The 27,724-nt window shown below is 48.3% G+C and overlaps 3 protein-coding genes and 1 long non-coding RNA gene across 4 annotated transcripts; all 4 read right to left on the bottom strand.

Moving 5' to 3' along the window:
- Nucleotides 1–13,387, bottom strand: nploc4 (NPL4 homolog, ubiquitin recognition factor). Its single transcript, XM_056429578.1, has 17 exons — nucleotides 13,229–13,387; nucleotides 10,634–10,714; nucleotides 6,557–6,666; nucleotides 6,171–6,413; nucleotides 6,028–6,076; nucleotides 5,844–5,938; nucleotides 5,633–5,756; nucleotides 4,897–5,076; nucleotides 4,723–4,809; nucleotides 4,360–4,431; nucleotides 4,129–4,255; nucleotides 2,195–2,355; nucleotides 2,046–2,117; nucleotides 1,881–1,973; nucleotides 1,431–1,547; nucleotides 1,209–1,311; nucleotides 1–900 (listed from the first exon to the last, which is right to left on the bottom strand). Exons 1-17 carry the CDS (start codon nucleotides 13,241–13,243, stop codon nucleotides 737–739), a joined length of 1,893 nt encoding a protein of 630 aa, XP_056285553.1. The 5' UTR covers nucleotides 13,244–13,387; the 3' UTR covers nucleotides 1–736.
- Nucleotides 13,388–13,998: 611 nt separating this feature from the next.
- On the bottom strand, nucleotides 13,999–16,275 carry pde6gb (phosphodiesterase 6G, cGMP-specific, rod, gamma, paralog b). Its single transcript, XM_056430702.1, has 4 exons — nucleotides 16,212–16,275; nucleotides 15,350–15,537; nucleotides 15,224–15,264; nucleotides 13,999–14,559 (listed from the first exon to the last, which is right to left on the bottom strand). Exons 2-4 carry the CDS (start codon nucleotides 15,493–15,495, stop codon nucleotides 14,483–14,485), a joined length of 264 nt encoding a protein of 87 aa, XP_056286677.1. The 5' UTR covers nucleotides 15,496–15,537; nucleotides 16,212–16,275; the 3' UTR covers nucleotides 13,999–14,482.
- LOC130204145 (uncharacterized) lies at nucleotides 14,566–15,189 on the bottom strand. The gene is made up of 3 exons (XR_008833559.1): nucleotides 15,163–15,189; nucleotides 15,039–15,077; nucleotides 14,566–14,998 (listed from the first exon to the last, which is right to left on the bottom strand). It is a non-coding gene; the product is annotated as an uncharacterized LOC130204145 (long non-coding RNA).
- A 2,522-nt stretch (nucleotides 16,276–18,797) lies between the features above and the next one.
- On the bottom strand, nucleotides 18,798–20,905 carry oxld1 (oxidoreductase-like domain containing 1). Its single transcript, XM_056430105.1, has 2 exons — nucleotides 20,753–20,905; nucleotides 18,798–19,632 (listed from the first exon to the last, which is right to left on the bottom strand). Exons 1-2 carry the CDS (start codon nucleotides 20,801–20,803, stop codon nucleotides 19,324–19,326), a joined length of 360 nt encoding a protein of 119 aa, XP_056286080.1. The 5' UTR covers nucleotides 20,804–20,905; the 3' UTR covers nucleotides 18,798–19,323.
- Between the last annotated feature and the right edge of the window lie 6,819 nt (nucleotides 20,906–27,724).

Here is a 27,724-nt window from a genome sequence, read left to right as displayed (position 1 = left end):
ATGGAGACCCAGAGGGAGTCACAGGGGCCACATAGAGACCCAGAGGGAGTCACAGGGGCCACATGGAGACCCAGAGGGAGTCACGGGGGCCACATGGAGACCCAGAGGGAGTCACGGGGGCCACATGGAGACCCAGAGGGAGTCACGGGGCCACATGGAGACCCAGAGGGAGTCACAGGGGCCACATGGAGACCCAGAGGAGACGCATGCTGCTCTGCCGAGCTCAACAAGAAGCTACAAATCCAACGAGCCGGCAGGAGAAGTTTAGGAACAACGTGGGAAGTCATTCAACGCTCAGAATATAAACTCTTCAAAGGGCCTCCGGGGGCGGAGCTTCAGGGGTCTGATTGTACTTTAAGGGGCTCGTCAGAGACCGGGACCTCAACGCTGAAGAGTCAGAGTGTAAAGCGACAAGCTGATCATTAAAAAAGAAGAAGAAGAAGAAGCTTAATTAAATAACAGTATCATTCTTCAAATGTACTTATGCACAGCAAGATTCATCCAGAAGACGTTGGGAGTGAGGGGGGGGGGGCACTCCAGTCTCTGATTATTTGAGGGGGGCGACAAAAGTAACACTTCTGGGTTAATCAGATATACTTGATGACGTTGATGGAGGGACAGACGCTTCAACGCGAGGCCAAAGAAAACAAATAAGGGGGGGGGGGGTCTCTCAGCTGGACCTGGTGCAGCGATGTCACTGGCGAGGGGGCGGGGCAGGGGGGCGGGGCATAGCGCCTTAACCGCGGGGCAGGCTGCACATCTCGCAGTGCTCCGTGCCGGGCTGGTTCATGAAGGTGCAGTGGAGGCAGGACCACATGGCGGAGGAGGAGGCCGGGGCCGAGGGGCCCCCCATGGCCCCCCCGTAGCTCTGGGAGCTGGACGGCTGCCCGCCCACGGTGCCTGGAGGAGGAGGAGGGGGGGGGGGGATCAACATACCGTCAGAATAAAGATCAATGAGCAGGAAAGAAGTGATTTACCCCAGTTCTATAAACCTGGATCTCCTCGTTAGCAGTTTGTTCCCTAAGACTCATAAACTCATATTCAAGACCATATGTTAACCTTTTTAAGTTTAAACTTAAACCAAAACTCCTATAGTTAGACAGTCAAGTATATTTAACCAACACAACTGTAAATGTGTTAAACCTGCGGCTGTTGGACATTGTTGGTTTGATAGAACTAAACTAGAGGTCAGGGGTCATCTGACTCACTGCACAGCTGCTCGATGGTGGCCCACTGCTCGGACTTCTTCCAGGTCTGAGCCAGGTCTTCATTGGAGGTCCTCACAGCGTCCAGCAGCAGCCCGATGCTGTCCTGCAGGAACAGAGGGAACCTTCCTCATCTCCTCCACAGAAACATCTTCATCTCCATCATCCTCATCACTTTAATCCTCTTGTGAAGAAAGAGGGGAAGGGAGCCGAGAGGGGACCTACCCCCAGGGGCATGACCTCATTGGTCACCAGGAAGAGGAGCAGGTGGAAGTCCGACACGATGTCCAGGAACGACGTGGAGGTGCACTGGGACAGGTATGTGGATAAGCTCTTGAAGTCCTGCACACAAACAACAACAACAGATGACACGTTGTGGTTCCACAATGAGCTTTAAGAGAATCTAACGGGAAGTCGTCTGATATATAAAACAGGTCAGTGAACGCCTCTCTGGCGAATCTAAGCATCCTCACTAGGGCACTAGTCCTCCTTTAGGAGACGTGAAGTCATGAGAGAGAGAGAGAGAGAGAGAGAGAGACACTGTGTGTGTGTGAGAGAACGTAGTGGAGCTCCTTTATAGCCGCTAGCTTCTTTACACAGCATTTAAGTTAATTAGTGAATATACACACACCTATATATGTATATATATGTATTATTTAAATGAGGTGGCGTTACCTGCGTCTCTCCCAGGATCTCTCGGTTCTCGATGGGGAACCTCTGTGTGGAGCAGAACGTGTACTGAGGGTCCTTTGGGAAGGTGGTGGTGATCTGAGGAGAACGCAGCGTCAACAGGAAGTAAACAAACACCTGGACAACAACAACAGGAAATGATGGTCTCACGTCAATGATGAGGTACTCCACAGGAAGAGGCCGCGCCAGGAACGTCACGTCATTCCCAAACTTGTCTTTGTCCTTTAGGAGGAAAGAAATGTAAACAACACATCTGGATGCACGCACACACACACGCTCTCTCGCTCTCACACACACACCTTGTAGAAGACGTCGGGCATGTACTGCTCGGTGCACGACTCCTTGGCGAAGCCGAGCTCTGGGGCGTCTCTGCAGGGCAGCAGACACCCGTCCTTCACCAGCGCCATGCACTGATTGGACACCTGGTAGCCCTCAAAGTGCACCTGGTTGTCAGGGCCGCCTGCACACAGGGAGGAGGGCATGATGACGTCACCGCTGGAGACCAGCTGGTAGAGCCACATGATGACATCACACGCAGCTGGTAGAGCCACATGATGACATCACACGCAGCTGGTAGAGCCACACTATGACATCACACGCAGCTGGTAGAGCCACATGATGACATCACACGCAGCTGGTAGAGCCACATGATGACATCACACACAGCTGGTAGAGCCACATGATGACATCACACGCAGCTGGTCGAGCCACACGATGACATCACACGCAGCTGGTAGAGCCACATGATGACATCACACGCAGCTGGTAGAGCCACACGATGACATCACACGCAGCTGGTAGAGCCACACGATGACATCACACGCAGCTGGTAGAGCCACATGATGACATCACACGCAGCTGGTCGAGCCACATGATGACATCACACGCAGCTGGTAGAGCCACATGATGACATCACACGCAGCTGGTCGAGCCACACGATGACATCACACGCAGCTGGTCGAGCCACATGATGACATCACACGCAGCTGGTAGAGCCACATGATGACATCACACGCAGCTGGTCGAGCCACATGATGACATCACACGCAGCTGGTAGAGCCACATGATGACATCACACGCAGCTGGTCGAGCCACACGATGACATCACACGCAGCTGGTAGAGCCACATGATGACATCACACGCAGCTGGTAGAGCCACATGATGACATCACACGCAGCTGGTCGAGCCACATGATGACATCACACGCAGCTGGTAGAGCCACATGATGACATCACACGCAGCTGGTAGAGCCACATGATGACATCACACGCAGCTGGTAGAGCCACATGATGACATCACACGCAGCTGGTAGAGCCACATGATGACATCACACGCAGCTGGTCGAGCCACATGATGACATCACACGCAGCTGGTCGAGCCACATGATGACATCACACGCAGCTGGTAGAGCCACATGATGACATCACACGCAGCTGGTCGAGCCACATGATGACATCACACGCAGCTGGTAGAGCCACATGATGACATCACACGCAGCTGGTCGAGCCACATGATGACATCACACGCAGCTGGTAGAGCCACATGATGACATCACACGCAGCTGGTCGAGCCACATGATGACATCACACGCAGCTGGTCGAGCCACACGATGACATCACACGCAGCTGGTAGAGCCACATGATGACATCACACGCAGCTGGTAGAGCCACATGATGACATCACACGCAGCTGGTAGAGCCACATGATGACATCACACGCAGCTGGTAGAGCCACATGATGACATCACACGCAGCTGGTAGAGCCACATGATGACATCACACGCAGCTGGTCGAGCCACATGATGACATCACACGCAGCTGGTAGAGCCACATGATGACATCACACGCAGCTGGTAGAGCCACATGATGACATCACACGCAGCTGGCCACACACGATGACATCACGCAGCTGGTCGAGCCACATGATGACATCACACGCAGCTGGTAGAGCCACATGATGACATCACACGCAGCTGGTCGAGCCACACGATGACATCACACGCAGCTGGTAGAGCCACATGATGACATCACACGCAGCTGGTCGAGCCACACGATGACATCACACGCAGCTGGCCTATACTCTCCACTTCAAGTAAAAAGTTAAACGATCTCTTTAAAAGCTTTAACACTAAATGTAGTGATATGAGAGCAAATGACCTTTGAAGACACATTTCTACGTCTTATTGTTATTATTCATGTTGTGGGGCTGTAAGCTCGGGGAGTGACGTCATACCTGTCGCCACCACGGTGACAAACTTGGATCCAAAGTGTCCGTCTCTGGAGAGCCGGCAGCTGTTGGAGTGAAGGTTCTGGAAGTATCCGGCTGTGATGCACTCCTCCGCACTCAGGTAGTGAGAGTCCTACGGGCAAGGGGCCAGGTTGAAGTGTGTGTGTTTGAGCGTGCGTGTGTGTGTGTGTTTGAGCGTGCGTGTGTGTGTGTGTGTGTGCGTGTTTGTGTGCTCACATGGTTCCTCGTGTAGCGGACCGTTCCTATCCTCGTGTCCTCAGACAGCAGGTCAGTGAAGATCCAACCCACCTGGAACACACAGGTGCAATAAGAACATGTGTTTGATGCGCCACATTTTTTTTTAGATCATTAGTTTGACAAAAGGCCAGAAAGTCACTTTTCAGCTGCTCAGATGTGAATATTGTGTCTTCTGTGGTTGAAGCTGAACCTAAATCTGTTTCTTAAATTATTCACCACATTCAGACTCATCGACGTGGAACAGAAAGGAACACAAAAGGCCTCAAGGGGGAGGATTCTGTATTAGTCTGCTCTCAAAAGGTCACGGAGGTCACGGGGTCAAGGGGGGGGGGGGGGGGTCACCTTGCACAGGCCCAGCTTGGCGGCGATCTCGTCCACGGCTGCAGCTTTGGGGTCCTCCACCAGCTCCAGGCTGTTCTGGGTCGCTTTCTGATCCAGACAAAAACAGTTACCGGTGAGGAGTCGAAGGTCGCTCGCGCGTCGTCTCGTAACTGCGGACGACTTCGCGGCGCTCACCTGCGGCGGCTCGTAGATGGCGGCCACCTCGGCGCGGATGCCCAGCGGGATGACCTTGTGCTCCGTGTAGCGGCCGTACAGGTAGCCCATCCGCTGGCTGCCCGTCTTCCTCCAGAAGTCCAGGAAGCGGTCGGCCGTGGTGTGGTTCTCGAACATGATGTTGTCCACGTGGCGGTATTTCTGGGGGCGGAGCAGAGGAGCGTTAGGGGCAGAGCTACAACAGTCGGTTGCTCCTTCGTCATATTCATCATGAAATGGTCCTCAACCTCGTTTGAGTCATGTCCCCCTGGACCCCCTGACCGGTGCAAAGCATTGTGGGTTAACAAACATACGTCATACGCAGCATTTTGCATATAATACATTATATATACAGTTAAGTTTATGAACTTACACTTATATTTTATTATATAAATACCCCCTAGAGGGCCTTCAGGTGCCCCCTTTGAGAACCACTGCTATAAATGATCCGGTGTTGGATTCATAATTACTAGAGTTGGTTCTACTCTTCATGGTGGATGTTGAATAAGTAAATACACGTCAGTAACTTTTGTTTTTCTCTTCCTTCCTACATTTATAGTTTTTTTTTACTCAACCCAAATGCTTCCAGGCATAAATATAGATCTATATTTGGACAATCAAAGGAACATCAGATGTAACGCGCTGCAGGTCGGAGCAGAACCTTCAGCGTTCACATCATCCAACGGAACGTTCCGGCGCCGTGTGACCGCGAGCTCACCTGTCGGTTGAGCGTGAGCGCGCTGGGCTGGCACTTGGTGCAGATGCCCTCGGGCCAGGGGAGGTGGCCCTCGCAGCCGGACTTGATCTTACAGCTGATGTTCTCCAGCGCCGCAAACTTCCCTCTGGAGACACAACAGAAGAACCGGGAGTTTAGAACCGGGTCCACGGCGCTTCGGGTTCGCAGCGCGGCGTGAACGACGGCGGCTCACTTGTCGGCGCCGCCCGTCAGCTTCCGGAGGTACGCGTGGAACGACATGTGCTTCACCGGCGGGTCCAGGTGGTTCAGGTAGTCCTCGTCAAAGGGCTGACAAGGAGACGAAGAAGAGGAGTTTCAGGAAGTGGAACCCGAAGCAACCTGAAGGAACCCGAAGGACCGCGGCGGTTCTGCCTTACCTCCAGCGGTACGCAGTGCACACACTTCCCAAGGGAGCCGTGGTGACATCTGGAAGGAGAAAGAAGAGGTTCAGTATCCTGGTTCTGGTTCTGTATCCTGGTCTCTGGTTCTGGTCCAGTTCTCCAGGCTCTCGTCTCCTTACAGCTGGGGGTCTTTGTTCCTGTAGATCTTGCCGTCCTGCTTCGTCAGGTACTGGTCGATCTCATCCTCTTGGATCTGCGGCGCCGAGAAGGACCGCGGCATCGCGGAGGACGAGGAGGAGAACGAAGACGAGGACGACGAAACGGACGGCAGGTACGAAGACGAGTGCGGCGTGGCGGTGTCCATGACCTCCCCGGGGGAGGAGGCGGGGCCTGTGGGGACCAAGTACAGCATGTCGCCATGCCTACAGAGCAGAGAGGCAAAACCAATCAAATCACTCCATCTCAATGAAGGCATCATCTTGAAGGAGTGGCTGTGTGTGTGTGTGTGTGTATATATATATATATATACATATATTAATAAATAATATATATCTCTATATCTTACTTGATGTTCAGCAGGCTCATGGTCTTGCTCTGGGACAGGATCTCGTCCGTCTTGTTGCGGTTCAGATAAATTGAAAAGCCGTTGGCACTGAAGCCGAGCTCTGTGGCCACCTGAGAGAGACGCCAGGCCGTTAGCCAATCAGAACGCAGCAGACTGTCATCACCGTAAAATGCATCAAGAGACTCAAAACACACGGAAAGAAACCTGCAGGTCTCAGACTGACTGAACCTTCAAAGCCCCTGATGCATGTCTAATGAGGCGCTGCTGCAGCGAATGAAAACCAACCGCTGGATTGAGGCTCCGCCCCCTCATGCATGTCTAATGAGGCGCTGCTGCAGGTCATTGGTGCGATGAGCCAAAACAAGAAGACGCCAGATGATCCGGCTGTGAGGACCAGTGACGGAGCAGGTCGTCCGCCGCGCTGCCTGAAAGCAAACGGCCACACGGGAGCAGACCGTCCTGCTCCGGAACGTTCCGCTCACAGAACAATAAAACACAAAAGTACTCAGACAACAAAGCAGGCGTTGTTGTTTCCACTGTCGTAGAAACACATGAGCAGCCATGTGGCCCACGGCGCCGCTGTGGAGGAGAGAGAGGCGTGTTGTGGGAGGAGAGAGAGGCGTGTTGTGGAGGAGAGAGAGGCGTGATGTGGGAGGAGAGGCGGTGGGAGGAGAGGCGGAGGAGAGAGAGGCGTGTTGTGGAGGAGAGAGAGGCGTGATGTGGGAGGAGAGAGAGGCGTGTTGTGGAGGAGAGAGAGGCGTGTTGTGGAGGAGAGAGAGGCGTGATGTGGGAGGAGAGAGAGGCGTGTTGTGGAGGAGAGGCGTGTTGTGGGAGGAGAGGCGTGTTGTGGGAGGAGAGAGAGGCGTGTTGTGGGAGGAGAGAGAGGCGTGATGTGGGAGGAGAGAGGCGTGTTGTGGGAGGAGAGAGGCGTGTTGTGGGAGGAGAGAGGCGTGTTGTGGGAGGAGAGAGGCGTGATGTGGGAGGAGAGAGAGGCGTGTTGTGGAGGAGAGAGGCGTGTTGTGGAGGAGAGAGGCGTGTTGTGGAGGAGAGAGAGGCGTGTGGTGGAGAGAGAGGCGTGTGGAGGAGAGAGGCGTGATGTGGGAGGAGAGAGGCGTGTTGTGGGAGGAGAGGCGTGTTGTGGGAGGAGAGAGGCGTGTGGGAGGAGAGAGGCGTGTTGTGGAGGAGAGAGGCGTGTTGTGGAGGAGAGAGGCGTGATGTGGGAGGAGAGAGGCGTGTTGTGGAGGAGAGAGGCGTGTTGTGGAGGAGAGAGGCGTGTTGTGGGAGGAGAGAGAGGCGTGATGTGGGAGGAGAGAGGCGTGTTGTGGGAGGAGAGAGAGGCGTGTTGTGGGAGGAGAGAGGCGTGTTGTGGGAGGAGAGAGGCGAGGTGTGGGAGGAGAGAGGCGTGTTGTGGAGGAGAGGCGTGTTGTGGGAGGAGAGAGGCGTGTTGTGGGAGGAGAGAGGCGTGGGAGGAGAGGCGTGTTGTGGAGGAGAGAGAGGCGTGTTGTGGGAGGAGAGAGGCGTGTTGTGGAGGAGAGAGAGGCGTGATGTGGGAGGAGAGAGGCGTGTTGTGGGAGGAGAGAGGCGTGTGTGGGAGAGAGAGGCGTGATGTGGGAGGAGAGAGAGGCGTGTTGTGGGAGGAGAGAGGCGTGTTGTGGAGGAGAGAGAGGCGTGTTGTGGGAGGAGAGAGAGGCGTGTTGTGGGAGGAGAGAGAGGCGTGATGTGGGAGGAGAGAGAGGCGTGTTGTGGAGGAGAGAGAGGCGTGTTGTGGGAGGAGAGAGGCGTGTTGTGGGAGGAGAGAGGCGTGATGTGGGAGAGAGGCGTGATGTGGGAGGAGAGAGAGGCGTGTTGTGGGAGGAGAGAGAGGCGTGATGTGGGAGGAGAGAGAGGCGTGTTGTGGGAGGAGAGAGAGGCGTGATGTGGGAGGAGAGAGGCGTGATGTGGGAGGAGAGAGGCGTGATGTGGGAGGAGAGAGAGGCGTGTTGTGGGAGGAGAGAGGCGTGTTGTGGGAGGAGAGAGGGGTGATGTGGGAGGAGAGAGGCGTGATGTGGGAGGAGAGAGGCGTGTTGTGGAGGAGAGAGAGGCGTGATGTGGGAGGAGAGAGGCGTGTTGTGGAGGAGAGAGAGGCGTGATGTGGGAGGAGAGAGGCGTGTTGTGGAGGAGAGAGGCGAGGTGTGGAGGAGAGAGAGGCGTGATGTGGAGGAGAGAGGCGTGATGTGGGAGGAGAGAGGCGTGTGTGGGAGGAGAGAGGCGTGATGTGGGAGGAGAGAGGCGTGTTGTGGGAGGAGAGAGGCGTGATGTGGGAGGAGAGAGAGGCGTGTGGGAGGAGAGAGAGGCGTGTTGTGGGAGGAGAGAGGCGTGATGTGGGAGGAGAGAGGCGTGTTGTGGGAGGAGAGAGGCGTGTTGTGGGAGGAGAGAGAGGCGTGTTGTGGAGGAGAGAGGCGTGTTGTGGAGGAGAGAGGCGTGTTGTGGAGGAGAGAGAGGCGTGATGTGGGAGGAGAGAGAGGCGTGTTGTGGGAGGAGAGAGGCGTGTTGTGGGAGGAGAGAGGCGTGTTGTGGGAGGAGAGAGGCGTGTTGTGGGAGGAGAGAGGCGTGTTGTGGGAGGAGAGAGGCGTGATGTGGGAGGAGAGAGGCGTGTTGTGGGAGGAGAGAGGCGTGTTGTGGGAGGAGAGAGGCGTGTTGTGGGAGGAGAGAGAGGCGTGTTGTGGGAGGAGAGAGGCGTGTTGTGGAGGAGAGAGAGGCGTGATGTGGGAGGAGAGAGAGGCGTGATGTGGGAGGAGAGAGGCGTGTTGTGGGAGGAGAGAGGCGTGTTGTGGGAGGAGAGAGGCGTGTTGTGGGAGGAGAGAGGCGTGTTGTGGGAGGAGAGAGCAGGCATGAAAACGGGTCAGGGGTGAAAAAGGTGAGAAGGATAGGCGCACGGGGGGGGGGGGTGGCTACAATGAACATCGATGTTGGACGTTGTATGATAATCTATAGTACCTCCATTCTGACACCAAGTCAGTGATCGGGCCCTATAATAATAGTCATATTGTATATAATATGGTCGTTCATGAACCAACTTCCTTCTTTTTTTTGGCGTGAACAAGTCTTCAAGTCTTGTGTGCTCTGCTGAGCCACGTCTGGTCCTCGAGTCTGTTCCTGGAGTCTGTTCCTGGAGTCTGTTCCTCGAGTCTGTTCCTCGAGTCTGTTCCTCGAGTCTGTTCTGCCTCTACCTGGTTGTCATGATCTTCTATACCATACCTGCCATAAATATCATGATACTGCTACAATACCATAAAACAGTATACCATAAATACGATACTGGTATATTTATCTATAATAGTAATAAATAAAATATATGTATGGTTCACTTTTTACCAACTTTTTCAACACTTAACAAATGGCAGTAATATTAGTATTAGCCTACAAGATATTAATGAAACTACATGGAGCCGTCATAGCATTGATTATACACTATGAGGCCGTTAGTCTGTATCTGACCGGATGATTGAGTTCATCAGGATGAGCAGCTGGAGAGTTACACAACTTTACAGACTCAACTTAAACATTTCACTTCTGGCATTTTTTTAATTTTTAATTTTTAAAGCCGAAAATTCCGCCACTTAACGCCCCTCGCTGTGAGCGCTGCGCAGACAGCTCGACACGGAGCAGCGCGTGCGCTCTGATCCCGCGCTCTCTTAATGAAGTATCGATACTAAAAATATGCTAAATCACATCGTGTTTAACGTACGGGTACTTTGTTAGCATCGCTACACCGTGCTGCGTGACAGCAGCAGATGTAGCGGGCTAACATTCAAGCTAACCTAAACCACCAAACGCTGAAGACATCTTGACGCTGATTGGCCGAGACGCGACACGTCCCATCAAAGATGTTTTATTGCAAAGAGCACCACTCCACATTTTCTCCGTGTCCCACTCCAATCTCATAAACGCCGGCCGGCCAATTGACCCCCCCCCCTACCCCAAAACAAAAACTCTTTGGATCTACACGATTCACGTAAGTCACCTATTTTGGTTTCAAAACGGCGAATTTCGCCAAAAGGTGAGGGTTTCTCATGCCTGAAGAGGCGTGTACATCACCTTCTTCAGGAATGCAGCCGCCGTCTCCCTCTTGGTAGACGAGATCTTCCTCATCCCCTCCGGGGTCTGAACCCTGATGATCTATAAATGAAGACAGCAGTCAGAGGTCAGAGGTCACGGAACGCTTTGTGAGCTTCTTACCGAGACAAGGGGGAGACGGTAGTCGCTGACGTCCACTACGACCACGAGGGCATGTTTACACAAACAAACAAACAAACAAACAGCTTCTGTAGACATTAGAGGACGACTTTAAACCAGAAAACCAAGTACAGCTGTGTGTGAAGGAGACTGTGTGTGTTAGTGTGTGTGAGAGACTGTGTGTGTTAGTGTGTGTGAGAGACTGTGTGTGTTAGTGTGTGAGAGACTGTGTGTGTTAGTGTGTGAGAGAGACTGTGTGTGTTCGTGTGTGTGAGAGACTGTGTGTGTTAGTGTGTGAGAGACTGTGTGTTAGTGTGTGAGAGACTGTGTGTGTTAGTGTGTGAGAGACTGTGTGTGTTAGTGTGTGAGAGACTGTGTGTTAGTGTGTGAGAGACTGTGTGTGTTAGTGTGTGTGAGAGACTGTGTGTGTTAGTGTGTGAGAGAGACTGTGTGTGTTAGTGTGTGTGAAGGAGACTGTGTGTGTTAGTGTGTGTGAGAGACTGTGTGTGTTAGTGTGTGAGAGAGACTGTGTGTGTTAGTGTGTGAGAGAGACTGTGTGTGTTAGTGTGTGTGAGAGACTGTGTGTGTTAGTGTGTGTGAGAGACTGTGTGTGTGAGACTGTGTGTGTTAGTGTGTTAGAGACTGTGTGTGTTAGTGTGTGAGAGAGACTGTGTGTGTTAGTGTGTGTGAGAGAGACTGTGTGTGTGTGTGTGAGAGACTGTGTGTGTTAGTGTGTGTGAGAGACTGTGTGTGTGTGTGTGTGAGAGACTGTGTGTGTTAGTGTGTGTGAGAGACTGTGTGTGTTAGTGTGTGAGACTGTGTGTGTGAGAGACTGTGTGTGTTAGTGTGTGAGAGAGACTGTGTGTGTTAGTGTGTGTGAGAGACTGTGTGTGTTAGTGTGTGAGAGACTGTGTGTGTTAGTGTGTGAGAGACTGTGTGTGTTAGTGTGTGTGAGAGACTGTGTGTGTGTGTGTGAGACTGTGTGTGTTAGTGAGACTGTGTGTGTGTGAGAGACTGTGTGTGTTAGTGTGTGAGACTGTGTGTGTGAGAGACTGTGTGTGTTAGTGTGTGAGAGACTGTGTGTGTTAGTGTGTGAGAGACTGTGTGTGTGTGTGAGAGACTGTGTGTGTTAGTGTGTGTGAGACTGTGTGTGTTAGTGTGTTAGAGACTGTGTGTGTTAGTGTGTGAGAGACTGTGTGTGTTAGTGTGTGTGAGACTGTGTGTGTTAGTGTGTTAGAGAGACTGTGTGAGAGACTGTGTGTGTTAGAGACTGTGTGTGTTAGAGACTGTGTGTGTTAGTGTGTGAGAGACTGTGTGTGTTAGAGACTGTGTGTTAGTGTGTGTGAGAGACTGTGAGACTGTGTGTGAGAGACTGTGTGTGACTGTGTGTTAGTGTGTGAGAGACTGTGTGTTAGTGTGTGAGAGACTGTGTGTTAGTGTGTGTGAGAGACTGTGTGTGTTAGTGTGTGAGAGACTGTGTGTTAGTGTGTGTGAGAGACTGTGTGTGTTAGTGTGTGAGAGTGAGAGACTGTGTGTTAGTGTGTGAGACTGTGTGTTAGTGTGTGTGAGAGACTGTGTGAGAGACTGTGTGTGTTAGAGACTGTGTGTGTTAGTGTGTGAGAGACTGTGTGAGAGACTGTGTGTGAGAGACTGTGTGAGAGACTGTGTGTTAGTGTGTGTGAGAGACTGTGTGTTAGTGTGTGTGTGAGAGACTGTGTGTGTGTTAGTGTGTGTGAGATAGTGAGTGTGTGAGATACTGTGTGAGACTGTGTGTGTGTGTTAGTGTGTGTGAGAGACTGTGTGTGTGAGACTGTGTGTGTGTGTGTGTGTGAGAGACTGTGTGTGTGTTAGTGTGTGAGAGAGACTGTGTGTGTGTTAGTGTGTGTGAGACTGTGTGTGTGTGTGTTAGTGTGTGTGAGAGACTGTGTGAGATACTGTGTGTGTGTTAGTGTGTGAGAGACTGTGTGTGTTAGTGAGTGTGACACTGTGTGGTTGTGAGTGTGTGTGTCTGTTTGAGGGTTTGTGTGAGTCTTTGTGTGTCTGTGTAAGTCAGAGTGTGTATGTCTGTCTGTCTGTGTGTGTGTGTGTGTGTGTGTGTGTGTGTGTGTGTGTGTGTGTTGGGGATGACAGTCAACAAAGTCTCACTGATAGTGAGTCAACAAATCCGTGGCTTCCTTTATCTCCACCAATCACACACACGTTAGACTGATAACCTGCGCGTGCCCGACCCGACATCCCGGTCGCGTGTATCCGTGCCGGTAATAAAGCTGTCCGGTTCTCTAAGGTTCACAAGTCAGAAGCTAGCAGGGGAGCTAACAGGCCAGAGTCACTCTACGCTAATGACGCGTTAGCTCGCGAGCTAATTCTGCTGCCTCATCACTCCGGACTTCGGCTAACCGGCGCGCGCTCACGTCGAGCCGCCGCGGCCGTTGGTTCGGAACACGTCGCGACACTCACGATGACGTCCGCCATGTTGCTCCCGGTGGATCCCGCTGCGTCAGGAGGAAGAAACACTCGATACAGATTTCACGTCGCGCTGCTGTGTGTCAACGAAACTCCATCCCACACAACTCAACCGCCGGGTGTTGCAGACATTAGCATCCGGGCCGTTTCCCTATCGGTCCCACACCGAAGCGGCCACGGCCGGAAACGAGCCTCTTATTATTCTTAGTTCCGCCTCCGGTGTAACATAAACACGATTTAAAATGATTAAAACATGTTTTAAATAAATAATAATAATAAATATATTATTTATTTATGGTGCAGTGTACAATCTTTGCTTAACTACTATTATATTCACTTTAATATAACAAAGCATCTTATTAGGCCTTTGGAGAGATGTGATGTTTGTAAAATATAAATGTATGAAAAGCTTTTTTATATATTACTGTAATATAATTTATATAAATAAGTTGCAATAATCTGAAATAGATATTATATTATGCAACCTACATTTATTTCTGGTATTTATTGTGATACTGTTATATACTAAAATTGTGTTTTTTCTGTTCTTAAAAAATCTTACACACACTTAATCTAAAGGAACCATTTTCGATGATCATAAATAAATCTCTTTTTTAATTTTCCTGTTGTTATGTTTTATTTTTTCCCGCATGCTGTAAAGAGGACGAAGCTCCATTACGCTTCATGATCTGCATCATTTATAGAGAAGAAACCAGCAACTCTTCCACCAGCAGAGCGAAACGTGAGAAATAAACACAAGACACTTATTTTCATACACAGTGTTATTAAACAAGAGAGATGTAGAAATGACACTTCTGGAGGGACATTTATTATCTTCTAAGATGGATTTTAAGATGGCGTTTAAATATGTCCGGCGTTGATGGAAAAAGCCTCGAGATGGAGAAAGAGAAGCAGAACCCCTCCACACCTCTACAGGCTCCTCCCTCAAACTCCTCGTGAGGCTCGTTTCACGTCCGGTCCGTGAGGAGATGGAAAAGAAGAACAAAGAAGATACAAAAAAAGGAAGAGCAGCGAGAGACGAGAAGAGGAGTGAGGAGGCGGAGCTCCTGTCCCTTCGAGTTCATGGCTGTGAACTCGCAGGGTCAGGAGAAGAAAGAGGACAGGAAGTTGCTGTTTTTGTAGATGTCTTGTTCTCTCTCGTCCGTGTTCTGCGGTACTTTCTTTGGGTTCTGCGTGGAACAGTTCGGGTCGAGTCCCGGCGGCGGCGGCGAGCGCCAGGAAGCGTCGTCAGATGATGCCGTACTTGGCCAGCTCGTTGAGCTCCAGGTGGTTGAAGGCCTCCCAGGGGCAGATGACCGTGATGTCTGCAACCACAAGCACAGACGCATCAGAACCAGAACCTGAGACCAGGACCTGAGACCGGGACCTGAGACCGGGACCTGAGACCGGGACCTGAGACCGGGACCTGAGACCAGGACCTGAGACCAGAACCTGAGACCAGGATCTGAGACCGGGACCTGAGACCGGGACCTGAGACCGGAACCTGAGACCGGGACCTGAGACCGGGACCTGAGACCGGAACCTGAGACCGGGACCTGAGACCGGGACCTGAGACCGGGACCTGAGACCGGGACCTGAGACCGGGACCTGAGACCAGAACCTGAGACCAGGACCTGAGACCAGGACCTGAGACCGGAACCTGAGACCAGGACCTGAGACCGGAATCTGAGACCGGGACCTGAGACCGGGATCTGAGACCGGGACCTGAGACCGGGACCTGAGACCGGAACCTGAGACCGGGACCTGAGACCGACCTGAGGACCTGAGGACCTGAGACCGGGACCTGAGACCGGGACCTGAGACCGGGACCTGAGACCGGGACCTGAGACCGGGACCTGAGACCAGGACCTGAGACCAGGACCTGAGACCAGAGACCAGGACCTGAGACCAGGACCTGAGACCGGGACCTGAGACCAGGACCTGAGACCAGGACCTGAGACCGGAACCTGAGACCTCCAGGGAACTCACCTGTGCCCAAGCCCTCCATTCCCGGGATGTCGTCACCAAATCTGAAAAGAGAGGAAACTCAAAGATGACGCGCGTGGACCTCATCCTGAATCTCTGAAAACAGAAATAAGATGGCGGGCGACGAACCCCTGGATGCCCTTCTTCGGGGGCTTGCTCTTGAACTGCCGGGTCTGCCGCTGCTTGAACTTGGGCGGGCCCTTGCGGGGCGTGGCCGGGCCTCCGGTGACCCGGGTGGCCGACTTGATCTCGGCTTTGGGCGGCTCAAGATTCATTTCTCAGGTTGTTGTTTGGCTTCGTCGTCGGGATGATGGCGTCTTTTATTTTGAAAAAAGGAAGCAGGACCAACGTCAGATAATGACCTCTGGGTGACCTTACACCTTAATCCTGGATGATATCATATTTCACGCTGATTGAACGTCTGCGATGGACTGCCATGACCCAATTACCCATAATCCTGCCATGGTTCAAGTTAATAAGCCCCGCCCCTTCTCTGTCTCGAGCCGTAATCTCATTAGAGCGAGGACAAGCCGGCAGATATGCTGAGTGTACAGGATGAGGATGATGAAGATGATGAACACTGTGAAACAGTTCCCAAGACATTGTTGTTCAACTTTACATTTATTCTATTTTATTAACTCGTCTTCTTTCAGACCCGGAGGAACAAAACATTTATTTTACAACGACTTTTGTCTGTAGATTTCAACTAAATTCACCAAAAATTAATTATAATTAATAAAAACTATATAAGATGAAGCTTTATGCAGAGGCGGTTGTTCACACAGCATTCAGAGACTCATTTATATTATATTTTAAAACTAAAAACATATTTTCTGAAAGATATCCATAATTCTCTATAAGAACATTTCACGATTGTCAACTAAATGAAACAATAATGTCCTCCCGCGTTCATATCTATCATCTATCATATCTCTCGTTTCCGTTTCTCAAAGCCGAGACGAGCAGCGCCCCCCCCCCCCGCGGTACTCACCGGCTGCTGGGCGGCGTGGTGGAGCTCTGCAGCTGTGGGGCTCTGGGGGCGCGGGGCTCTTATAACTGAGCCTCAGAGGATTATGACGCCCGGAGGAGGCCAGCGTCAACAGCTCTGTGGTGGCAGGGTCCTGCATCGGTGATGTGACCATGATAATGATACTATACATTTATAGATATATATCCTGCACACAGAGCTTCAGTTGAAGCATGAAGTAACGCGTGTCCAGGAAAACTAATTTATATATATATAAATAAATGTATATATTTATACACAAATGTGTGTATATATATATATAAATATATATATAAATAAAATGTTGTTATATATGTATAACAACATACATATATATACATATATGTATGGGCAGCACGGTGGCTCAGTGGTTAGCACTGTCGCCTCACAGCAAGAAGGCCCTGGGTTCGAATCCCGGTCGTCCCGGTCGTTCCAGGTCCTTTCTGTGTGGAGTTTGCATGTTCTCCTCGTGTTCTCCTCATGTTCTCCTCGTGTCTGCGTGGGTTTACTCCGGGTACTCCGGTTTCCCCCACCATCATAAAGACATGCACCGCAGCCTCACCCCGGTTCGTATGGATGTGAATGAGTGTTGGTGGTGGGGGAGGGGCCGTAGGCGCTGATTGGCTGCCACGCTTCCGTCAGTCTGCCCCAGGGCAGCTGTGGCTACTGATGTAGCTTACCACCACCGGGATGACTGTGTGTGTGTGTGACTACTGGACTCTGGACTCTGTAAAGCGACTTCGGGTGACTTGAGAAGCGCTATATAAAATAAATGATTATTATTATTATTATTATACACAAATGTATATATATATAAATACATACAAATGTATATATATGAAGAATATATATATATATACACAAACAATTATATATATATAGAAACAAGTATATATATATATATACACATACAGACATTTATATATATATATACACTACCGTTCAAAAGTTTGGGATCACTTAGAAATGTCCTTATTTTTCAAAGAAAAGCAGTTTTTTTCAATGAAGATAACATTAAATCAATCAGAAATACACTCTATACATTGTTAATGTGGTAAATGACTATTCTAGGTGGAAACGTCTGGTTTCTAATGAAATATCTCCAGAGGTGTATAGAGGCCCATTTCCAGCAATGATCACTCCAGTGTTCTGATGGTACATTGTGTTTGATCATCGCCTTAGAAGACTAATGGATGATTAGAAAACCCTTGAAAACCCTTGTGCAATTATGTTAGCACAGCTGAAAACTGTTTTGCTGATGAGAGAAGCTATAAAACTGGCCTTCCTTTGAGCTAGTTGATTATCTGGAGCATCACATTTGTGGGTTCGATAAGACTCTCAAAATGGCCAGAAAAAAAGAACTTTCATGTGAAACTCGCCAGTCTATTCTTGTTCTTAGAAATGAAGGCTATTCCATGTGAGAAATTGCAAAGAAACTGAAAATGTCCTCCAGCGGTGTGTACTACTCCCATCAGAGAACAGCACAAACGGGCTCTAACCAGAGCAGAAAGAGAAGTGGGAGGCCCCGGTGCACAACTCAGCAAGAAGACAAGTACATTAGAGTCTCTAGTTTGAGAAATAGGCGCCTCACAGGTCCTCAACTGGCAGCTTCTTTAAATGGTACCCAAACGCCAGTGTCAATGTCGACAGTGAAGAGGCGACTCCGGGATGCTGGCCTCCTAGGCAGAGTGGCAAAGACTAAGCCATATCTGAGACTGGCCAATCAAAAGAAAAGATTGGTATGGGCAAAAGAACACAGGCATTGGACAGAGGAAGATTGGAAAAAGGTGTTCTGGACAGATGAATGCAAGTTTGAGGTGTTTGGATCACACAGAAGAACATTTGTGAGGCATAGAACAGGTGAAAAGATGCTGGAAGAGTGCCTGACACCATCTGTCAAGCATGGTGGAGGTCATGTGATGGTCTGGGGCTGCTTTGGTGCTGGGAAAGTGGGAGGTACCAGGTAAAAGGGATTTTAAATAAGGAAGGCTATCACTCCATTTGGCAACGCCATGCCATACCCTGTGGGCAGCGCTTGGAGCCAATGTCCTCCTCCAACAGGACAATGACCCAAAGCACACCTCCACATGGTGAAGAACTCTTGAGGGAAGAAGCAGGCAGCTTGCTGTCTGTAATGGAGTGGCCAGTCACCAGATCTCAACCCCATTGAGCTGTTGTGGGAGCAGCTTGACCGTATGGTCCTCAAGAAGTGCCCATCAAGCCAATCCAACTTGTGGAGGTGCTTCAGGAAGCGTGGGGTGACATGTCAACAGATTACCTCAACAAATTAACAGCTAGAATGCCAAAGGTCTGCAATGCTGGAATTGCTGCAAAAGGAGCATTCTTTGACGAAAGCAAAGTTTGAAGAAACAAATTAATACTTCAAATACAAATCATTATTTCTAACCTTGTCAATGTCTTGACTATATTTTCTATACATTTTGCAACTCATTTGATAAATAAGTGAGTTTTCATGGAAAACACGAAATTGTCTGGGTGATCCCAAACTTTTGAACGGTAGTGTATATACAAACAATTATATATATATATATTTACATAAAAACAAGTATATATAAATATATACACATATACATAGATTTATTTGTATACATATATATTAACCGATAACTGAAACACGTTCTCGTCATGGCAACGGACGCATCTGTCCAAAGTCAAAAGGAAATCTTTTGCTCTCGGAAACATTTATTTAACCACTCGTAATAAATACATTTAAAACACATAATTTAAAACACAACTTCAGTTCAAGCTTCTGACCAATAAAACAAAAACGTGCTTCACGCATTAAATACATAAAGCAAAAAAATCCAGAAAATAAAACCAAATGGATTTTTGACCGAGGCTCCAAAACAAATGTTCTTCATCAACACAAACTTTAAATAATCCTCCATGTCGGCACCTCAAGGAATAAAGTTCAACCAAAGCGGATGGCTCTGGTTTCTGGCACGACGCTGTGAAACGGAGGGAAAACCTCCAGATAAATGTCACAACAACAGAAACCACCAGCAGAGTCAGTTCCTCTTCATCAGCTGGAGTCGGCCCCGCGAGGACGAGGTGGACGTCGTCACGGCAACACACCTCACGTCTTCTTCATGAGCCTGATCTCCATCTTCAGGTAGGCCTTGAGGTTCTCGTCCAGGACGTTCTCCTCGATGGCGGCGAGCGCCCGGCCGCCCCCGTCGTGGTAGAAGCTCAGCAGCTGCTCCGCGTGCTCGATCCACACGCAGTTGGGACAGCCGCTCATGCAGCAGTGGGCGGGGGCCGGCGGCGGGCCGTGGGGGGCGGGGTCTGGTCCGGAGCACTCGGGGGGGTCCGCCAGCGGGGGAGGGGCCGGAGGACCCGGTCCTGCAGAGAGGCGCCTCATGTGGAGCAGCGAGAGGACGCACAGCTGAGAGACAGAAGGATGAAATACAACGGTGTCAACACGCCGTGCGCTCATTCCTTTGTGTTCACAATGTCTCTTTATAGTCCATTTGTGTCTCTTTATAGTCCCTTTGTGTCTCTTTATAGTCCCTTTGTCTCTCTTTATAGTCCCTTTGTCTCTTTATAATCTGTTTGTGTCTCTTTATAGTCCCTTTGTCTCTTTATAGTCTGTTTGTGTCTCTTTATAGTCCCTTTGTCTCTTTATAGTCTGTTTGTGTCTCTTTATAGTCCCTTTGTCTCTTTATAGTCCCTTTGTGTCTCTTTATAGTCCCTTTGTCTCTTTATAATCTGTTTGTGTCCCTTTATAGTCCCTTTGTCTCTTTATAGTCCGATTGTGTCTCTTTATAGTCCCTTTGTCTCTTTATAGTCCCTTTGTCTCTTTATAGTCTGTTTGTGTCTCTTTATAGTCCCTTTGTCTCTTTATAGTCTGTTTGTGTCTCTTTATAGTCCCTTTGTGTCTCTTTATAGTCACTTTGTGTCTCTTTATAGTCCCTTTGTCTCTTTATAGTCTGTTTGTGTCTCTTTATAGTCCCTTTGTCTCTTTATAGTCCCTTTGTCTCTTTATAGTCTGTTTGTGTCTCTTTATAGTCCCTTTGTCTCTTTATAGTCCCTTTGTCTCTTTATAGTCCCTTTGTGTCTCTTTATAGTCTGTTTGTGTCTCTTTATAGTCCCTTTGTGTCTCTTTATAGTCCCTTTGTCTCTTTATAGTCTGTTTGTGTCTCTTTATAGTCCCTTTGTCTCTTTATAGTCTGTTTGTGTCTCTTTATAGTCCCTTTGTCTCTTTATAGTCTGTTTGTGTCTCTTTATAGTCCCTTTGTGTCTCTTTATAGTCTGTTTTGGTCTTTCTGTTGTATGTTGCGTCTATTGGCATTTGATTGGTGTAGATTAGAAGAAGAAGAAGAAGAAGAAGAAGAATCACAGCTGTAAATAGTGTGGCTCTGCCATTATTATAATCATAATCACACAAACATAAGTCTGTAGATTTAATAAACAAACGTTACTAACGGTGAACCGGGGTAAAGGTTGACTTTACGTCACTTTACGTCACATGTTGACGCCGTGCTAGCTGCTGCTTCTCTACCGACCTTTTGTAAAGACAGCGACGCCCTCGTCCCGTTTCCCGCCAAACACAGCATCGTCCCGGAGACACGCAGCACCTTTACTCGTCTGTGGAACTCATTAGTCGTGTTTTATAAAGCTGTTTCCTTCCTTGACGTTAAAACCCGCCGCTTCGCTTCGGCAGGCTGCGTCACTTCATGTACTTCCTGGACTGTGACCTTTGTGTGATAAACAAAACCGCTGATTGGCCGACAGGAAACAACGTGACCAATCAAATAGCACGTTTCTATATGGTGAGCCAATGGAGAGCGCAGAATAGCGTCGGGGGGCGGACTCAAGAAAGAGGAGCTGCATTTACAATCTGTGTCCAGCAGGTGTCAGTGTTTCACTTGTATGTCCTGTGTGAACTCACAATAAAGCCTATCAGGCTTTGAAGACGATAAACACCATATAAATATAGAATAACTACAATATATCGATGTATATCTTTAGAAATATAATGAAAATCATTTAAGATGTATACATATGTATTTTTTATTATAATATAAATATATATATATATATATATATATATATATATATATATATATATATACAGGACTGTCTCAGAAAATTAGAATATTGTGATGAAGTTCTTTATTTCTGTAATTAAAAAAAAAAAAAAAAATGTCATGCATTCTTTCATTACAACAAATCACTGAAATATTGCAAGCCTTTTATTCTTTGAAAACTCAAATATCCTATCTCTAAATATTAGAATATCTATTAAACAAATCACTTGAATTGTCTAATTAACTCAAACACCTGCAAGGGTTTCCTGAGCCTTGACAAACACTCAGCTGTTATAAATCTTTTTACTTGGTCTGAGAGTTTTCTTGCTGTAAGCCATAATCAGCATATTAAAAGAATAAAAGGTTTGCAATATTTCAGTTGATTTGTAATGAATCCAGAATATGATGATTTTTTTTTTAATTTGCATTACAGAAAATAAAGAACTTTATATATGTCTCTCTAAAAAAGAATATATAAATATATTTAAAAATATATATCCATAAAAAAATATATCTTTGTATGTATTGATCTACATATATTATATGATATGATATTCCTTTATTCGTCCCACAGTCGGGACATTTAAAAAAATCACAGCAGCGATGAAGTCAGAAGAAGTCTCTGTAATTGCGGTTTGTGTTTTCTTTGTTTTGTTGCCATGCGCCACCTAATTACTGTGTTTGCAGATGACAGACTGCTTTGTGCCTCGTCAGGACCAGAGCAACACAATTTACATTCAGCTACACAGACACAAAATATGATGAGGGCCTGTTTCATGAGCGTTAACAAGGTCCTTTAAAAAAAATTTATCTGCATCAAAAGGCACATTTCATCTTCCCACTGATCCCTTCTTCTTCTTGTTCTTGTTCTTCTTGTTGTTCTTCTTCTTCTTCCTCTCCTGTAATAATTATTGATCCATTCAAAACAAAACCCAGCAGTAAAGAGAAGAGATTTAACGTCACAAAATTAATTAAAACAATGTTCTCTGTCACAGAAGTGACATGATTATCACATTTGGATGCAAAAACAAAAAAGAGCAACACGCATCCCATTCAGCTTGTACGTTCTATTGGCTGCATGGTAATGAGGTAAAAGTGTTTATTTGAAAGTAATACATATTTGAAAATCATCCTTTACTAACTGTCACTGTTTAGGATTCAAAACACGACGTTCCTGAGCCGACATGTTTCCCGTCCACCGTCATGAAGCAGAACGACGTTCAGAGGCTCAGGAAACGTTTCTGAGGTATCTACACAATTCAGATGGATTAAGTCTCGTGATTTTCTCCTTTAGAGTGAAAGTAAACCCTTCTTAGATGTCGGCTGTCTTTGTGTGTTGGTTGCTTCCCTATTTGACCCATTCACTGATGCGTGGTGAGGTGTGTGTGTGTGTGTTTACTATAGAAGAGAGGCAGTGAGAGTCTTTTGAGTTCCCCACAGACCTCAGTGTTTGCAGGCCGCGTCCATGGCAACGCGGCGTGGAAACGAGGCAGCTGCTTGGCCTGCCGTGAGATACCAGGTGTGTGTGGCGTATTATCTCACCCCATCCTCCGGGAGAGGCTCCTCCCACTCCGACCTTTATGGCGTCAAACGGCCACATGAAGCCAGCAGGCATCACAAAGGCAGCCGATACTGTTGTGAAGGACCAAATGAGTCTCTGGTAATCTGTGAGCACACAGACCAACAAAGACCTCAGTGACAATGACTTTATTTTATAATAAAAGATCCCACGCAGGTTTCTGTTGATCTGGAGGCGAGGCGGAGGGTTCAAATTTCATAAGCAAGGAGGACAGAATAGATGTAACTGTATTCGCTAACATCATGGTGAGGCATGAGCCAGAAAGATTGGCATAGAACCAAGAGAACAGAACTTTTATAAAGGTTCCAGCTGGAAGGGGGCCATGGAGAACCAGAACCAGAACTAAGAGGGGCAGACCTGTCTCAGTAAAATGAGGTTCTCTGAAGAGACCCTGGAGACACTACCACTTTAGTCCACAGGGGCATCAGAACCAACACTACCACTTTAGTCCACAGGGGGCACCAGAACCAACACAACCACTTCAGTCCACAGGGGGCATCAGAACCAACACTACCACTTTAGTCCACAGGGGCATCAGAACCAACACTACCACTTTAGTCCACAGGGGGCACCAGAACCAACACAACCACTTCAGTCCACAGGGGCATCAGAACCAACACTACCACTTTAGTCCACAGGGGGCACCAGAACTAACACTACCACTTTAGTCCACAGGGGGCACCAGAACCAACACTACCACTTTAGTCCACAGGGGGCACCAGAACCAACACTACCACTTTAGTCCACAGGGGGCAACATAACCAACACTACCACTTTAGTCCACAGGGGGCACCAGAACCAACACTACCACTTTAGTCCACAGGGGCACCAGAACCAACACTACCACTTTAGTCCACAGGGGGCACCAGAACCAACACTACCACTTTAGTCCACAGGGGGCACCAGAACCAACACTACCACTTTAGTCCACAGGGGGCGCCAGAACCAACACTACCACTTTAGTCCACAGGGGGCGCCAGAACCAACACTATGAATGAATGAATGAATGAATGAATGAATGAATGAATGAATGATCTTTATTTGTCATTGTGCAAAGGAACAACGAAATTTAGATGCAATCCCAAGGTGCTAATAGGACAATATAAAAACAACAAGACAATATAAACAAGACAATATAAAAACCAGAATGAATCATAAATAAACATAGGGGAACTATACATAAGTGTAAACCTAAGTTTTTTTTTTTTTTTTTTTTTTTTATTTGCACGATTCCTCATATTGAACGGGGATGCGACATTTGACTCTCTAGAAACTTAGCAGCGTTTAGTGCGCTTATGGCCCTCGGAAAGAAGCTGAACTTGAGTCTGTTGGTCCGGGTATACATAGTCTTGAAGCGCCTGCCTGAGCCGTAGTCCACAGGGGGCACCAGAACCAACACTACCACTTCAGTCCACAGGGGGCACCAGAACCAATACAAAATTAAAAAAGATAATTATAGTAGCTTTAAGTATTTGAATACTTCCTCTACCACTGACTGAGTACTCTGTGTAGTTGATGTAGTCTGTGTAGTTCATGTACTATATGTAGTTGATGTACTCTGTGTACTCTGTGTAGTTCATGTACTATGTGTATTCTGTGTACAGAACACAATCACAGGCAACAATATGACACAATGGCCAAGAGAAGTTGCTTTGGCGCTTGGTGAGATTGGATATCGGTCCAGCGGGCTCGGGTCAGCTGGTGTAGGTCAGAGGAATCTGTCGAGTATGTTGGCTATGTGAGGAAGACGAGGGCCCACCAGACCTTCCTCTAGCAGCCCCACACCCCCACACCCACACCCAACACGCCCACACCCAACACCCCCGCTGCAGGATGAGGTTTCTCTCAACACCTTTTCCTTTGGAAATCCTGGAGCCGGTTCACCTCCGGCAGGCGTTTCCTCCTGAACCACAGAGGAAGTCACATGACAGATGCTGGAGGGGGAGACTGTTTGTTCCTTTAGAAATGCGTCACATGACTCAGCGGTTCCCAAAGACCGGCTTGACGACTCGAGGGGGAAATCCTGGAGGACCAACATTATTTCTCCCTGTGGAAGGACTGTATGTATGAATTGCTAACAGCCTTTATTGTATAAAATATATTGTCACAAAATGAAACAACGTCGTCATGTTAAGATATTTATAGTCCTGAGACAATGAATTAAGCACTGTGAGAAATATTCTCCACAATTACCGGATTGATTGATGATATTTGGTTCCTCTTTTGTAAAAACTGATTGTTTCTCTCACATCGTCATCCGGTGCAAAACTTCCCCAAACATTCTCATCAAGCTCGGCCACGCTACGCGAGCTCGTTAGGCTAGCTCGCTATGCTAACTTGCGACGCTAACTCGCTAAACCAGCAGCGAGCACGGCGGTAGATTCTCAGTCCTGCTGGATTTCTATTGGCTCTGAAGAAAAGAAAGTCAGAATAAATAAATCTCCGTTGATGAATTCAGGAATGTTCTGAGGGTTATTCCTGGAGTAAGAAACTCTCACAACAGGATTAACTTCAGCTCCGATAATCCTGCTCACGAACAACCTGATGGATTATGACCGGGCGACCGGGCTCAGGGCCAGAGGCCCCGGACCTTCACCACGACCATGGCAATAGTTCCCCTGGTACAGTTAAGGTTCCTCTAACGTTCCCCTGGTACAGTTAAGGTTCCTCTAACGTTCCCCTGGTACAGTTAAGGTTCCTCTAACATTCCTCTGGTACAGTTAAGGTTCCTCTAACGTTCCTCTGATACAGTTAAGATTCCTCTAACGTTCCCCTGGTACAGTTAAGGTTCCTCTAACGTTCCCCTGGTACAGTTAAGGTTCCTCTAACGTTCCCCTGGTACAGTTAAGGTTCCTCTAACATTCCTCTGGTACAGTTAAGGTTCCTCTAACGTTCCTCTGATACAGTTAAGATTCCTCTAACGTTCCCCTGGTACAGTTAAGGTTCCTCTAACGTTCCCCTGGTACAGTTAAGGTTCCTCTAACGTTCCCCTGGTACAGTTAAGGTTCCTCTAACATTCCTCTGGTACAGTTAAGGTTCCTTTAACGTTCCCCTGGTACAGTTACGGTTCCTCTAACGTTCCCCTGGTACAGTTAAGGTTCCTCTAACGTTCCCCTGGTACAGTTAAGGTTCCTCTAACATTCCTCTGGTACAGTTAAGGTTCCTCTAACGTTCCCCTGGTACAGTTAAGGTTCCTCTAACGTTCCCCTGGTACAGTTAAGGTTCCTCTAACATTCCTCTGGTACAGTTAAGGTTCCTCTAACGTTCCCCTGGTACAGTTACGGTTCCTCTAACATTCCCCTGGTACAGTTAAGGTTCCTCTAACGTTCCCCTGGTACAGTTACGGTTCCTCTAACGTTCCCCTGGTACAGTTAAGGTTCCTCTAACGTTCCCCTGGTACAGTTAAGGTTCCTCTAACGTTCCCCTGGTACAGTTAAGGTTCCTCTAACATTCCTCTGGTACAGTTAAGGTTCCTCTAACGTTCCCCTGGTACAGTTAAGGTTCCTCTAACGTTCCCCTGGTACAGTTAAGGTTCCTCTAACATTCCTCTGGTACAGTTAAGGTTCCTCTAACGTTCCCCTGGTACAGTTACGGTTCCTCTAACGTTCCCCTGGTACAGTTAAGGTTCCTCTAACGTTCCCCTGGTACAGTTAAGGTTCCTCTAACGTTCCCCTGGTACAGTTAAGGTTCCTCTAACATTCCTCTGGTACAGTTAAGGTTCCTCTAACGTTCCCCTGGTACAGTTACGGTTCCTCTAATGTTCCCCTGGTACAGTTAAGGTTCCTCTAACGTTCCCCTGGTACAGTTAAGGTTCCTCTAACGTTCCCCTGGTACAGTTAAGGTTCCTCTAACGTTCCCCTGGTACAGTTAAGGTTCCTCTAACATTCCTCTGGTACAGTTAAGGTTCCTCTAACGTTCCTCTGATACAGTTAAGATTCCTCTAACGTTCCCCTGGTACAGTTACGGTTCCTCTAACATTCCCCTGGTACAGTTAAGGTTCCTCTAACGTTCCCGTGGTACAGTTAAGGTTCCTCTAACGTTCCCCTGGTACAGTTAAGGTTCCTCTAACATTCCCCTGGTACAGTTAAGGTTCCTCTAACGTTACCCTGGTACAGTTAAGGTTCCTCTAACGTTCCCCTGGTACAGTTTACGGTTCCTCTAACGTTCCCCTGGTACAGTTAAGGTTCCTCTAACATTCCTCTGGTACAGTTAAGGTTCCTCTAACGTTCCTCTGATACAGTTAAGATTCCTCTAACGTTCCCCTGGTACAGTTAAGGTTCCTCTAACATTCCCCTGGTACAGTTAAGGTTCCTCTAACGTTCCCGTGGTACAGTTAAGGTTCCTCTAACATTCCTCTGGTACAGTTAAGGTTCCTCTAACGTTCCCGTGGTACAGTTAAGGTTCCTCTAACATTCCTCTGGTACAGTTAAGGTTCCTCTAACATTCCCCTGGTACAGTTACGGTTCCTCTAATGTTCCCCTGGTACAGTTAAGGTTCCTCTAACATTCCCCTGGTACAGTTAAGGTTCCTCTAACGTTCCCCTGGTACAGTTACGGTTCCTCTAATGTTCCTCTGATACAGTTAAGGTTCCTCTAACGTTCCCCTGGTACAGTTAAGGTTCCTCTAATGTTCCTCTGATACAGTTAAGGTTCCTCTAACGTTCCTCTGGTACAGTTAAGGTTCCTCTAACATTCCCCTGGTACAGTTAAGGTTCCTCTAACATTCCTCTGGTACAGTTTACGGTTCCTCTAACGTTCCTCTGATACAGTTACGGTTCCTCTAACATTCCTCTGATACAGTTAAAGTTCCTCTAACGTTCCCCTGGTACAGGTAAGGTTCCTCTAACGTTCCCCTGGTACAGTTAAGGT

This window comes from Pseudoliparis swirei, chromosome 13 (assembly GCF_029220125.1).
Source record: "Pseudoliparis swirei isolate HS2019 ecotype Mariana Trench chromosome 13, NWPU_hadal_v1, whole genome shotgun sequence".
Lineage (NCBI taxonomy): Eukaryota > Metazoa > Chordata > Actinopteri > Perciformes > Liparidae > Pseudoliparis > Pseudoliparis swirei.
This window is presented reverse-complemented; position numbering and strand designations above follow the sequence as displayed.

Bases quoted from the DNA above. Each gene is read 5' to 3' on its own strand.
- oxld1 (XM_056430105.1), bottom strand. From the start codon at position 20,803: ATGCTGTGTTTGGCGGGAAACGGGACGAGGGCGTCGCTGTCTTTACAA. The intron at 19,633-20,752 runs GTCGGTAGAGAA...TCTGTCTCTCAG, and splicing joins CGTCGCTGTCTTTACAAAAG to CTGTGCGTCCTCTCGCTGCT.
- pde6gb (XM_056430702.1), bottom strand. From the start codon at position 15,495: ATGAATCTTGAGCCGCCCAAAGCCGAGATCAAGTCGGCCACCCGGGTC. The intron at 15,265-15,349 runs GTTCGTCGCCCG...CTCTCTTTTCAG, and splicing joins CCGAAGAAGGGCATCCAGGG to ATTTGGTGACGACATCCCGG. The intron at 14,560-15,223 runs GTGAGTTCCCTG...TTGTGGTTGCAG, and splicing joins AATGGAGGGCTTGGGCACAG to ACATCACGGTCATCTGCCCC.
- nploc4 (XM_056429578.1), bottom strand. The intron at 2,356-4,128 runs GTATGACGTCAC...CCCTGTGTGCAG, and splicing joins TGTCACCGTGGTGGCGACAG to GCGGCCCTGACAACCAGGTG. The intron at 2,118-2,194 runs GTGTGTGTGTGA...TTCCTCCTAAAG, and splicing joins TGCCCGACGTCTTCTACAAG to GACAAAGACAAGTTTGGGAA.